Source organism: Apium graveolens, chromosome 2, assembly GCF_009905375.1.
Source record: "Apium graveolens cultivar Ventura chromosome 2, ASM990537v1, whole genome shotgun sequence".
In the NCBI taxonomy this organism is placed as follows: domain Eukaryota; kingdom Viridiplantae; phylum Streptophyta; class Magnoliopsida; order Apiales; family Apiaceae; genus Apium; species Apium graveolens.
This window is the reverse complement of record NC_133648.1, coordinates 9,807,706-9,822,028: the sequence shown is the minus strand read 5'-3', so window position 1 is coordinate 9,822,028 and position 14,323 is coordinate 9,807,706. Positions and strand designations below refer to the sequence as shown.

General features: G+C 32.7%; 2 protein-coding genes across 2 annotated transcripts; both read right to left on the bottom strand.

Annotated features, from left to right (window-relative positions):
• Positions 1-540: 540 nt before the first annotated feature.
• Positions 541-2,185, bottom strand: LOC141706902 (CBL-interacting serine/threonine-protein kinase 6-like). Its single transcript, XM_074509786.1, has one exon. It carries the CDS (start codon positions 1,924-1,926, stop codon positions 673-675), a length of 1,254 nt encoding a protein of 417 aa, XP_074365887.1. The 5' UTR covers positions 1,927-2,185; the 3' UTR covers positions 541-672.
• A 7,090-nt stretch (positions 2,186-9,275) lies between these two features.
• LOC141706901 (uncharacterized) lies at positions 9,276-13,118 on the bottom strand. The gene is made up of 9 exons (XM_074509785.1): positions 11,586-13,118; positions 11,414-11,473; positions 11,224-11,326; positions 11,044-11,118; positions 10,798-10,948; positions 10,483-10,552; positions 10,152-10,217; positions 9,803-9,925; positions 9,276-9,701 (listed from the first exon to the last, which is right to left on the bottom strand). The coding sequence occupies exons 1-9, from the start codon at positions 12,682-12,684 to the stop codon at positions 9,577-9,579; spliced, it is 1,872 nt and encodes a 623-aa protein (XP_074365886.1). The 5' UTR covers positions 12,685-13,118; the 3' UTR covers positions 9,276-9,576.
• Positions 13,119-14,323: the final 1,205 nt, after the last annotated feature.

The window sequence follows — 14,323 nt, the reverse complement described above, 5'->3', positions numbered from 1 at the left end:
AAGAAAGATGTACAACTAAGAAAACTCTAACAAAAATACGTCGTTCTATCAACAAGTCATTAAACATCGATCATTTGTAATTGACAACGAATTTATAACCAGGAGAAGTTAAGAAAGATTATATCGATGAACCATCGTTCTACGTAATTTTGAGAAAAACAAGTTTTTGTATCAATGAGTCACCACACATTTGATATTTATAACAATTCGCAATCAAGAGAAGTTTAAAAAAGATACCACATTAACCATCCGTTAAACGTAACAGCAACCAAGAGAAGTTCAAGAAAAATATGCCGTCATATCGACGAGTTACCGAATGTTTGTTAACAGCTCTCCCAACTTCTATTGTTCGGAGGAACCAGTATTTTTTGTTTTAATAGGTAAATTGTAATTTCCACATCTTAATTAATTAACTTGATGAAGTTGTGCTAGTGGGAAAGCTAAGGACCACTAGCAACATCAACTTGCAAATAGTTAGTAGTTGCAAACAAGGAAACAGCTTCATACCAAACACAAATTCTAAAACACAGACATAGTACATCATTAAACATCCTTCACATTCCAATCACACTCATCACATGCACATAACAACAAATACCAACACTAACTTCCACACCAGCATTAAACAAATTGCTAACTGCTAAAATCAAACAATGACTAATTACAAATTAATTAAGCCGACGTCCATACAATATCTTTCAATGCCGGCCGGAGCTCCTTACTGCAGAACTGATTATACTCCAACGTATCGCCGCTCGATTTCGTCACTTCCACCACCAGAAACGACGGATTCATCGCGAATATCTCCGCCGCGATCCCTAGTTTGCCTTTCCTTCCGCATTCCATTCCTTGTAGTCTCACACTCGAATCACTTTTTTTTACGTTAAATTTTACGGATTTTCCGACTTCTTCCAGCTTCGATATCACACTGCTGGCTGATTTTGTAGTAGCGAATCTCAGCCCTTCTCGTTCCTCTCTTTTTTTCTCCTCAAACAAAGGTGACAAATCGAAACCTTCCGATAACGAAATTATATGAAACGCATTCAGTGTCTCCGTTTCTTTGTATTTTCCAGCAAATCCGTCCTCTTCAGCTTCTAATCGTCTCGGCACAACCGCCTTTTTGAACCATGAAGACTGCATGATTTTCGAGATCGAGATTCTCGAATTCGGATTCGGATCCAGCATTTTCGTAATCAGCCTCCTCGCGTCCGATGAAAACCAGGGCGGACATTTGAAATCACCGCGGTAAATTTTTCGATACATTGACATAATATTATCATCATGGAACGGTAAAAACCCCGCTAATAACACATACAAAATAACACCGCACGACCAAATATCCGCCTTAGCTCCATCATAACCTTTTTTACCAATCACCTCAGGCGCAACATAAGCCGGCGTACCACACGTGGTATGCAAAAGCCCGTCCTGTCTCAAATGATCCGTAAAAGCACTTAATCCGAAATCGGTAACTTTTAAGTTACCTTCTTCGTCAAGTAACAAATTCTCCGGCTTCAAATCGCGGTGAAAAACGCCTCGGCTGTGACAAAAATCAACAGCCGAGATTAATTGATGAAAGTAATTCCGGGCTACATCTTCCTTCAATTTTCCTTTGGCAATTTTCTCGAATAATTCCCCGCCCCGAACCAGCTCCATAGCGAAGTAAATCTTGGTTTTACTCGCCATGACTTCATCGAGTTTGACAATATTTTGATGCTGCACCATTTTCATCACAGAAATCTCGCGCTTCACTTGCTCCATCATGCCAACTTTGATCACTTTCTCTTTACCTACAACTTTCATCGCTACGGATTTTCCGGTTTCAATGTTACGTGCATGATACACTTTCGCGAACGTACCATGCCCTAGGTGCTTGCCCAATTCATATTTCCCATGTAACACTCCGTTACGATCTTCTATCGCCATTAAAATTTTTTATATAAACTCGAAAGAAAAAAATTTAAGAGAAGTTCAAGAAAGATACGTCGTTGTAACGATGAGATCACCCGTCTTCAACGTACTTGCGGTGGCTATTACGACCGCCGGTAGCTTTGGAAGCTCTACCACGGTTATAAGACCAAGTTCCTCTCATCTCTCTGCATTCCCAGAGTGCAAGGGCAGAATGGGAATATTGAAAAAATTGGAGAAGATTTCAGAATATGCAAAGTTGGTTTGTATGTTTAATAATCTTTTGCCTCACTGCCTAAGCTTATCTTATATAGGCGGTATTGAGTGAATTGACATTTTTATCCTCGAGAGATGGCTAGTCAATCAGTTAGGTTTGTGACTAACACGTGTCAGTATAGGACATTTTTTAATTACTGGTTGGGACACGTATGGTTGTTATTTTGCATGGAATATTCGCCCGAATAATGGAGAAGGTAAACAATTAATTTTAGTTTTTTTTTCCTTTTTAACATTGGGTAGGAATAAGATGTGTTTCTGCTTTTTTTTCTTAGTTTAGAATTTAGATGGGCATTTCAATTATTTAGTTAAGTACATGCTAAAAATTATATACAAATTCATGAACCATCTTTTCAAAGTAGGCAATGCAGTTGCCCGGGGGCATAATACATATAGTTAGATATATGAATAAAAAAAGCAATTTATATACTTAGCCTCCGGTTATTTTGCAGAAAATATTTCCAAATTTTCCAACATTTATTTCAAAAAAAAAAAAAATATTTTTCTTAAGAAAATAAGTCTACGGAAAATGTATTATTTTTTCGGAAAATAACTTTCACTTCTAATACACAAAGACAATTATATCTGAAGCATTTTCAACGGAACTAGTGTAAATTTTATGTGGTAAGAAGCTACATATGTGGTGGTGTTGTGATACACTCGCCCACCTTTTATTTTTTTGTTTCTCAATTATAAAAAATGGGGAAAAACACTTAATATTTCACTCTTTTTTATTAGGAAAAGGTTAAAATTCCAACTAGCAGCCAAAATAATCATTTTTTTAATCAAGCAACTAGGGATGAAGAAGTGTAAAATGTAAATCCAGTGAAGCCGCCAGCTTAAGGATAAAACAATCACAAACAAGATGAGCATGATACGAGAGTAATACGTGTTAATTAGGACTATTCACATAAGAGTTCCCCTCTTAATCTCTTATCATAAATTTGTTTGAAACTTATCCTGACAGCTATTGAACATATCTACCGAAATTGAAACTGTATAATAACTTCGATTTTTTTTAAAAAAAAAAGATGAAATTGATATACTTCCTATGAATTTAATAAATTTTTAATTCAAATGAATTAAAACTCTAAAAGACCAGTACTCTACCAATTGCAAATATGATAATAAATATCTAAAGCACATATTTAGCACCTTATTAATAATCAGCTTACCATGTTAATTTATTCTGATTATTAATATCAAATTAGCTCAGCAGCTCAAAATATTCGAAAATAATATATATGAAAAGACATGTGCCCGTTGAAGGATAGCAACTGCGGGTTATCTACGATAAAAATAATAATAAGATCAAGTTTTTTTTTGAGAAAAAATAATAAGATCAAGTTGTAATATTCAGAAATCAAATTTATTGGGTTACGTCTTCAAAATTTGAGTAATAGATCAATTTTTCGAATATTCATTTTGGATATTTGATTATTCGGCCGAATATTTCAGCTTCAATTTTTGAATACTAGTCTGAGTTGATCGATATTTAGAATAACAAAGACTTACGGATACAGGGTTATGACAGTCAGAGAAAAAAGAGGGGAGGCCAAATCTGACTTTTGAAGTGAAATTGCATCATGTGATGAATGTAATTATAATCTGAAAAAACGGAAGATGTGGAAGGTGAGTCAAAGTGAGGTGCCTCCCCCTCACCTTCTTGGCAGGGAAGGGATCAAGAATCAAGTTGCTCAAGACAGAAGAACGTCAATTGCTCACGCTCACGCTCACGGACACTTATTCTTATTCTCCTCTACTATATCTCTCAATCTCTCCCTCGTTTCGTAATTAAGAACAAGTAATTCATTATTTTAACTTCAACTACAAGATTGGATCTAAATTGTTACTACTTTATCATTAATATTCCACAAGATCGGATCTTATTTACTTACTGTTACAGTACCTAAAACTATGACCATTTTTTGGCAGGTAAAGGATACATTGATATTTATTTAAGAGCAAATTAAATTTTACCCGATTTTATATTATGATGCCCGAAATATAATATAATTGTCAAATATTGCTTTAACTATTCTAAAATGTGATTTAAGGGTCATTTTTAAAGAACAAACAATATTTTTATTATAAAAAAAATCGGTATTGGCCACCTTTTTAAAATATAAAATAATATTTGATCACCATATTACAAATTTAAAAATTCGGTCACCAAAATATAAAAACAGGTAAAGTTAAGTAATGTTTATCTTATTTTAGTTTTAGTTAATGTTGTTTTTGTGATCTTTCGATTAATCAAAGATAAGTTTTAACCCCTTAAAAAATATAAGCTATAGCCTTTCATCAATTTAAAAGGTCAACAGTTTGCAAATTCAGAACAGTACAAGTTAAGCCCTAGTCTTTTCTTGAATTTAAAAGGCCATATGTTCGCAAACTAGGAATTGTTTGCTGTTAAATCATTTCAGCATCTTCGAAGTTGTTAGTTAAAAATAGTTGATTAAAATAATATAAAATATTAATTATCTAAAAATTTATTCCATATAGTTCCTGTCAAAAAAAATATATGAGAAAAATGTCTCAAAATATGTATTTAGGGGACTTAACTGACTACGTAGTGTAAATTTATGACCAATTTGTATTTTTTTAAATTAATTTTGTAATCACAATTATACTCACCTATGTTACGTACTTAGGAGTTCAATCTCAAAAAATATATACGACTTGTAGTTTCACTACAGTTTTATAGATATTTAACATATATATATAACCAATATTACAGAATTAGAACAATTTTTTTGATGAATGTTATATAAGATCAATTGCAGTACTAATTAACATTTTTACAAAATATTTAAATTATTTTTTTTAAATGACGCTAGGAATCCTCCAGGTCTTAATTTTTTTTGTCTAAAAAGCCGTTGACCGATCACTGGACACTGAACCTAACTGCAAATGAATTATAACTACGTTACATTAGAGAAATATAACCAGTGCTTGCATGTAATTACTGAAATATAGAAATATATGTGGACAAAATATATATAGGCAGAGAAGAGGACTGGGACAGGTTTTATCTGCTTCAAATTGGGACCCAAATTGAGGTACATTATTGGCAATAATTCTTCAAAGAAGTTAAAGCTTTGGATGTTGTCATTTTTGTTTAATGTTGCGGCTCATTCCTATGGGCGCACCCTTATGATCTTTCTATGTTACAACTTACAACTAACACTCGCGTCCGTCAAAATATTTTTCAGTGTATTTCAGTATTGCATAATGTAAATTTATATAGAGACTTAAATTATTGAGCAACTAGTGTCGGATTTTCTAAATTTTTAAAAATGTTTCACTACATGAATTGATAAGTTTTATTTAGTGATTTCGTGTGTATAAATCATCGAGTTCAATATTTTTATTGTAACTAACTAAGTGTGAGATAATGCATTAGGATTCTTTTCTAAGACGGTCATATTTCAATTTTAATTTACGATTGTGATATAAGAACAACGAGAGTCACCGTGATAAATTTTGATTCGATCCAAAATTAATTCATAATATATAAGTGAATTTTTAAAATAGCTAAACCGAAAAGAGGAGCCACTTTTCAGTTTCGGCTCATATCAGTTTATGCAGTCGGACCTATAATCATCCCCAATAAAAACATTTGTAGGCTACAAGTATGCTAAACGGTCCATTAAAATATACAAATACTTTAATTTTTTTTGTAATTTGGCAAGCAAACTTCATAGTAAAATTAGGGCAAACAAATATCTGTAGCACACATGACATGCAAGTACAATAATAGGTGCCAAAGGTCCTGCCGTCCTGGGGGTAGGTTCATCTGATAATATAAACAAATGTCTAATTATTTACAAGATAATATACTTGAGGATTATGTTTGCCTTTTTGTTGGAGAATATTATCATTAATATCTTCCCATGTTAAGTATATATATATTACATAAATCATAATTATTACAGTAAAATATACAAAATTTTTAAACTTTTATCAATATTATACCAATAATGTGGTATATGATAATGTCATCAGATATGGGACACATGTTTTGAGTGTTAAAGAGTTTTTGAGATGCATATACATAAGTAAAACCATATTTTACTGAAGATTTGATAAAAAAAATCACGTCCACAAGCAATCGCCATCCATTTTATAATCTTCCCTTACAGAAAAAATGAAAGAAAATGAAAGGAACCTAGATTTAAATACAGGTAGTATTGATTGAGAGGATCAAATGCAGTATTATGTGGCTCTCATATGTCACAGTCCAAAAGTTTTGTTGTGTAGCATTTTGTTGGTATTTTTAAACATTTAGCTTTACTATTTTTATTATAGGACTAGAGTGTTGAATGCAACTGTTCAATTCAGAACAAGTGGAGCTAACTTTCATATTTCAAGTATGATTGATAATTCTAGTAACGTACTCGTGAGTTGTGAACATGAATCTAAGGTTTTTGTATATATTGAAGCGTTTGAATGATGAGATTTTAACCAATGTCGTAGAAAGAAAATGAGATTTTAACCATGTATCAAACATTTGAGATCTTACAGACAAATAACAATATTTGAAATATCGGTTCCTTGTTGTTGATAAAAATTATACCAAATAAAGGTATACTACAGGATAAAGCAATCAGCAAACGTGAACAAAATGCATGTGAGGGAGAACATTAGATGATCATCTAAATTCTGGATATTGGTTGAATACAGGTTATAAGTAGGGCAAGCATGCATACTGAACACTTGTTTGTCCAGATCAAACAACAGTTTCTACCACATACATGAATGTAACATTTCTCTATCTGTTAATGGATAGCAAATATATACATGGATAGTAAGGCTTTGTTGATAAAGTGAAGTTGTTCTGAGATTGGCCACTTTATTTGGAGTAATCCACTTTGGTTCTTCTTCCCATGTGGGCTTCTTCTTCCTAATTTGTCATTTTCTCGCTTTATAATTTCATCATGCAACCTCCTTAATTACTAATTTAGTTAATTATCTTGGTAATAAGCTTTACCAGCTAATTCAAAGTTGACAATACAACTCCGCCTACTATAATCTTTTTTGTCCTAAAACAAAACATGGTTAATTGTTTACCCACTCCGCTTATGTTAATTATATGCATAATGTTCAATGTATTTGGTACAATTTGAAACTATTATGTATAGCTCACTAATCTTTAAACACTCGATTTAAACGTTCTTGGATACCCGCATTTTTATTCATTTATATATAAAATATTTATTAAATAAATTGTATAATACTCAAGCAAATGAATATTCAGTAAGGATATCAGAAAGGTCCCTATTTCATCTCTGTTGAATTTTAAAACCGCTGTTAATAAATACTCCCTCCGTTCCTTTCGATTGTTTACATTTTTTAAAGAGTATATGACAGACATTTTAAGGTGCATAAAAATACTCCCTCTGTCCCCGGTGAGTTGTTTACGTGCACTGTTTGCACGTATTTCGAGACTTCAATAAAGTATAGTTTTATTATGTTTTTTTAAAAAAAAATTTTAATAAAAGTTTAAACATGAAACTTTTTTTTTTAAAAAAAAATATTATAAAAGTATACCTTAAACAAGTATTGAAAAGCGTGCCGAAAAGTAACGTAAACAATCCAGTGGGACTGATGGAGTATAGTTCTGTAATTTTTTTTTACAAATTTGTTTTTCTGAATAAAAATTAAAATATTCAACTTTTATTTAGAAAAAAAAAATTTAAGTTAAATAACTATAATTTTTATGCATATTAAAATGCGTGTTTGCTCTGAAATGTAACATTTTAAGCATAATTGGCTTTTAAAGATTTGTTAACCCTTGTTAAACTTATAGTTCTTGTAGTTTGATTAATTGAACATCTAAAAACTTGCAAATCACTATGCAAAGTTGATGAACTACAGGAGCAACATTGACTGGAGTCTACCGCATTACTTCGACAATTATAATTATTTTATTTTTGAAGTGTTTTAGCTTCGTTTTATTTGAAATTTTGGTTCCGCAACTATTGCACAGATGCATAATTAGAAATCTCTTTGTAGGGATTGGTTAAGAGCAACGGTCTAAAATTAAATCCATTCAATTTTATATGAACTGACTGTTCTAGCACTCTCCTCCGCTAATTGTTACAATAAAAATATGTTATATTAAATTCTCAACTGTAAATATCAGTAGAAAAAAATGTGAGGCTGCAATGCAGAATAACGTTAGGTGTGGTCCAAAGCTCCAAACAATGTATTAAACACAAGAGGATAAAATCAAATTTATGTATGTGGGGTAACTCATTCTCCTGAAAGCTGCTTATTGGTGAGTGAAACAATTTATAAGGGACAAGTAAACCCTAATGTTAAAGATGAAGGTGATGTTGAGCAGAGTCAGAGAAGCTTCATGTCTTATATGCCATATATTTAGTACAGCTTATATTAGTAGATGTTGAATTGAAGAGTTAACAATGGCCACTAGATGATCAGACTTGTTAGTCCCCAAAGCTGACCCTATCATTATCGGTTCAGACTTTAATTAAGATTGTGATATCTTTATTTTTGAATTTTCTGATTGTCGAATACAATGACAATACAGAGAGAAAAACAATGTAGATGGGAAAATCTTAAGAAGCCCAAGATAGATTTTAATGAGCATGTAACTATACTTGTCTAAAGTCTGGCATGGCCCAATACTTTAAAAGGATAGTGTGTAAATGGTCCAATTTGGCCCATTTGATATGCATGACAATATGACATCCAAATTATTAAAAAAACAAGAAGAAAATGGGTCATATTTGTTAGGTAACCCGGTTGTAAGTAACCTGCCGTCTAAAACTTTAAGGTGGTAGAGTAAGATCCGAACATGATTTTATACACTTTAACAATATTAATGTGATATTAATTTTTGTCTAAAGATTTTTTATGTTTTTATCCTGTGGACAAATTTATCGTTATACGATGAATTGCGTATTTCCTTCATAAAAATCCTAAATTTCTTCTAAGAATGTGTGTTATTCATTCGATGGATAATAAACGTGATAAAATATGTTGTAACAATCATCTTTCAACTCATCCATCATCCTCTGGTTATTTAATATTTTGAGCTAAGTTAAATAAATGAAAACTAGAAGCACGCTAATGCATGGTTGATCCCATATTTTTGTCAGTATTTTTTTGCAATCTTCGCTTCAGTTTGATATTTAATGCTCAAAGAACTGCAAGGCTTGTTCAGTTTGATACCTGCATATTGTCTGAACCAGGAACTGAATACAGATAGAACATTTTTATGCCTACTACTTCCATACTAATTTCATGTACTCATCTATGATTGTTATACTAGTGACAGTGTTGCTCAAGTACTGCATTATGCTTTTGAGAACTGAAACTATGATCCTGTCTTTATTTTTACTATATCAACAAAATCAGGATCATTTAATTTTTCGCTTTGACTGCAGCTTCTCTTGATTCCCCCTGGACCTCCTCTATCCACTCCTCAGAATGTTGTTGCCTTTGCTGTTGCTGCTGATAGTATCTAAAGGCCACAAACAGCATAAACACTGTATCCATGCATATTTGCAATTCATTAGTTAACTTGTTAATTGCCAGAATGCATGGTTTATTTCACCCTAGAAAATGGTATACTTGTGTTATTTTATACCTGCCCAAATGCGAGCAGCGATGGAAGAAAAGTTCCATACAACTGTAAAAACAAAGAAACCGACGCCTTTCTTCTGAGAGCATGACTCCCAAGCATCTTTAAAGCGTCCGAGCCAGAATTTACCTGTGCATGTAGTATATCAGATATCAAGCCAATATACTACAAAACAAAAGTGTATCATATCTTTGAACCATTATATGGTATCATACTCTAAGCCATTACTTGAGAATAGGGAAAGGAAGTTATGTTGTAACTAGCAAGTACTAAAATGTATGTGCATTTGTTTACAGAAGGATGAAAAGCGCGTAGGAAATAGGAACATGATACTCAAGTTTAAAGGATATGGTACCGTATGCAGCTAACTGAGATGAGTAGGAGGAACAGATTTTTGGTACTGTGAACACTCCAAAAAAACCTGCAACATTAACAAAGAAGAATAAGTGTATAGACCAAGAAATTAAACAGAGGATGTCAGAGGCCGCAAAATGCAAAACTTTTACAAAACAGTGTAGTGAATGACAATGTACCACGGTATCAGTGAACCATGAATACTTAACAAAAACACTAAATCCTGGTGACCATCAAAATATGAGGCATGGAACATAAGTACAAACGATCTGAGACCTAAAAGACTGAACCATTGCTGCTAATTTCTGCATCATCTAAGCTTCATAGCTTACCCAATTTGGTCATCTTCCATATTGTTATGGAGCTTCCACACCTTGCCAAAACAAATAGCAGCACTGCCAACTGCCATCCACAGAAGAATTGTCAAGATTTGGTAAACAAAGGGGGTGTTACAACTCCAACCAAAAGAGAAAATAGTATGCTACATTTTTTCAATGCATTAGGCTCTAAGTATGCAAGGAGAGGGGAGGGGGCCTTGAACCTAGGCTATCGAAAAATCCTCTAAGATGCCAAAAATGATGGTGTTATACAAATGGTGATAGTTTTGCTTGACCTTGATGAAAATATTTAAGATTAATTTCTTATACCTTCATTGTAGTAGCAGGATCACCCGAGAAGAGAGCTCTGATTTTTGAAAGGAACTCATTGATGTAAGGGAGTATCAATTTTAATAACCAAACCGCTTCTTCTTCCCCAACTACATATTCTTGACTTGTATCATCTATATTAAAAGCTCCCCTGTTTTGCAGTTCATCAAGAAATTGCATTTCAAACAAAAGAGAAAAATATACCACTGGTCCGCGTGTTACATTTCAAACTTTCTGGCAACATACCTGTGAAGAATAGATCTGAAGAGGAATATTGCAGCAAGATAAACCAGACCCACGTAGGAAAGTACAGAAATTAAGCTGTAAATGCCATTACATAATATAACTTAGTAGTGTGTTTTGCTGCAGAACTGTCGATATCTTGTAAGAACAGAGATCATCGGTATTGAGTTGAAGATGTGTAACCTGATATTCATATCTGTAGTGTATGAACTTGAAACTATAATAAATGTTCCAAGTCCAAATATGAAAGCCGATTTTGATGGATCCCTCCACATTACTAAATCAACTGAAAATTGAGCAATGACAAAAAGTTCTAATCCCGAAACATAAACAAAGAAGAGTAACAGGTCATATAGCAGGGAACAAAACCTACCAAAACTCTGCAGTTTGCTATGCTTGTTAGGCATTGTCTTGAATTCATCTGTACATTGAACTAAACATGACAAAACAATTAAGAAACATCCAAACTTGCAACATTTTAAATATCGAAGATACAGATTAGAATTAGAATATAAATAAACAAGTGAATCAATAGAGAAACTTACTTGTTGGTTTAGTTCTTGTCGGTTTTGAAACAATTCTCGGTTTGCTTAAAACAGCAGGAGGCTTCCTCTTCACAGTTTGTGAAATGGGAATGGATTTCACATTGCTAATCTGAATTTTATCATCTTCAACCGCAATCTTGTCAGTCTTCTGTTCTGGTATGCTGATTTTCTTAACATCAAGATCTTTTATATTATTTTTAATGTCATTATCATTAACATCTTCATCTTCACTATGCTTATTCTCATCATCCACCTGAACATTATTAGGTGGCGATTTAACTTGACTCAAATCACTCGAATTGCTATTAACAATCTTTTCTCCAAACTTTCTCAACTCCAGCTTCTCGTCTAATCTAGTTACATTTCCAACCGGTCTCGTCTTGATAGCCTGAAGAGTAGAAACATCAACAGACTTTCTTGTTTCATTCACAACCTCATTCAATTTTCGAGATACATCAACTGATTTCCTCCTATTTGCATGATCTCTGGTGGAGTAAGACTCCACCAGAATTTTATTGTCTTTCCTAAGCTCATCATTACATACATTTCCAACATTAGTCCCTTTCTGGGATACAGATGATCTTGTCCTCATCCCTCTTGGACTTCTCTCAACTCCATCAAAAACAACATCTTTTTCAGATCTTGTTTTCATTGCCTGAATTGGGCTTTTCTTAATATCAGCCACACTCAATTCTTTGCCTTGCTCATCCAAATTCTTGGTCCATTTAGACCTTAACCTCGGAGTCTGAACTGGACTTTTCTTGATCTCATCATCATCATTTGCACTCAATTTTTCATCCTCTTCATCCAAATTCTTGCTCAATTCACAATCTTGCGACGCAATCTGAACCAAATTTTTATTAGTCTTTTCAGAAACCTCGGTCTTCCAAGTCTTCCTCTTCCCTGCAATTACAGCAAGAGCCTGTTTGGCTCTCATTCTTTTGTACACTAGAAGCTCAGTCTTTTCTCTATTTTCATTATGATCATCTGAGGTTTCATCACCATTGAAAACTTTAATACCACCTTTAACTTCATTCATTCTGTTCTCCCAAACAGAGCCAGTTCTTGGTGTCACTGCCCTTCTGCCATCTAAATCCATTTCCAAATTCTTTATTACTCTCTCTCCCTCTCAATCTCTCTCTCTCTCTCTCTAAATCTAAGTGTCTGTAAAAAAAATAGTACTGGGGACACAATTGCTATCAAGGTAAAAGCTTGGAGCTGAAGTTATAGCTGTTGGTGTGTAAGATAAAACATTGGGATTCCTCTAGTCAGCTTCAGTTACTTTCTCTTTAACTTTCCTTTTCAAATAATTTCCTACATCATAGTATCCACATTTAAGGCAGGCTGGCAGCAGGTAAACCGTAAATAAACATTAGCTGCAACCAACTTTTCGCGATTATTATGTACGTTAGCAGAGTAAATGATCCGGTTGTTGGGGAATAATGTGGGGATGATGGTGATGATGATTATGGTTTATGGATGGGAGATCTTACTATTATTCTCATACTTTTGGTTTTTTTCTAGTTTAACCGAGGGAACAAAAAGTCACCAGGCTCACATGCAAAATGACAATAAACTTGTTTAATATCGGGGACAAAAGTTGCTGAAACGGCTAAAGAATGATGTAAGAAGTGCCGTGTATAATCAAGAGTTGGCTACATTTGAAATAACTATTTTGAGATGTTACCAAAAAATGTTGATAACTATTTGAAGATAAGAATGGTAAAATTTCATGGTAAATGGGAGACTTGAATGAAGTACTTTCTTGAGTAAAATATGGAAACCATTTTTATAAGAGATCTATTACCGTGTAAATATGTAATGAAAATCAGATCTTTGAAAGTTGTCTATTAATGTAGAAAATGATAGCAGGAATTAATGATGAGAACATTTCAACATAATATCTTTAAATTGTTCTTAACAATAATTGAATTATAGTAAGGAAAATATTGTTTTCAAACAAATCAAATTATGCACATTGATTTTTACTTCCAGGGAACAAGTTTTGTTTTCTTTCTCATCCTCTGTTGGTTTTCTAGAGTTAGAAATTCCCTTAGAGGGCGTTTGAAAACTTGTATTTCATTTTAAATGAGGAATTTCAAATGACAGAATTTGAGTTGTCATTTCAAATTCTCATGTTTATACTAATATTTGAATGTCCTGATTTTCATTTGAAATCCGAATCCAAATTCACAAACAGCTTATTTGATCAAATCCAGAATTTTAAATGAAATTCAGTTTCCCAAACAGACCATTAAGTAATTATGACCATTTTATGCAAGCTCTCTAGTATAACTGCATGATAGCACGGACACATTGAATTTCATAAATTTATGTTTAATATAATGATAATTGGTTCGTTGCATATCGATTAATTTAAATTTAATAGTTGGTAATAGTCCCTTTCAATCTCAAAGTATAAATTAAAGTTTAGCAAAATGTTACATATTTGAATTTCTAAAATTTCAAATGATTTTTATTATAATAATTATACTGTCATTTCATTTCTTTATTTTCTTTATAGAATATTATAACAAAAATAAAAAGTCTTGCACAGTACAAGGTGCTATGCATTCTAATTCCTATAATTCATCATTTTTATATATTATAAGAAGTTATTGATATTACAACGCATGGTAAAAAATCAAATCACAATGTGCTGTTTATTTCGGTCGCTCCCCGTAATATATAAAAACTTATAATGTTAACATATTTTTTATTTGTTTATTAAAAAATTA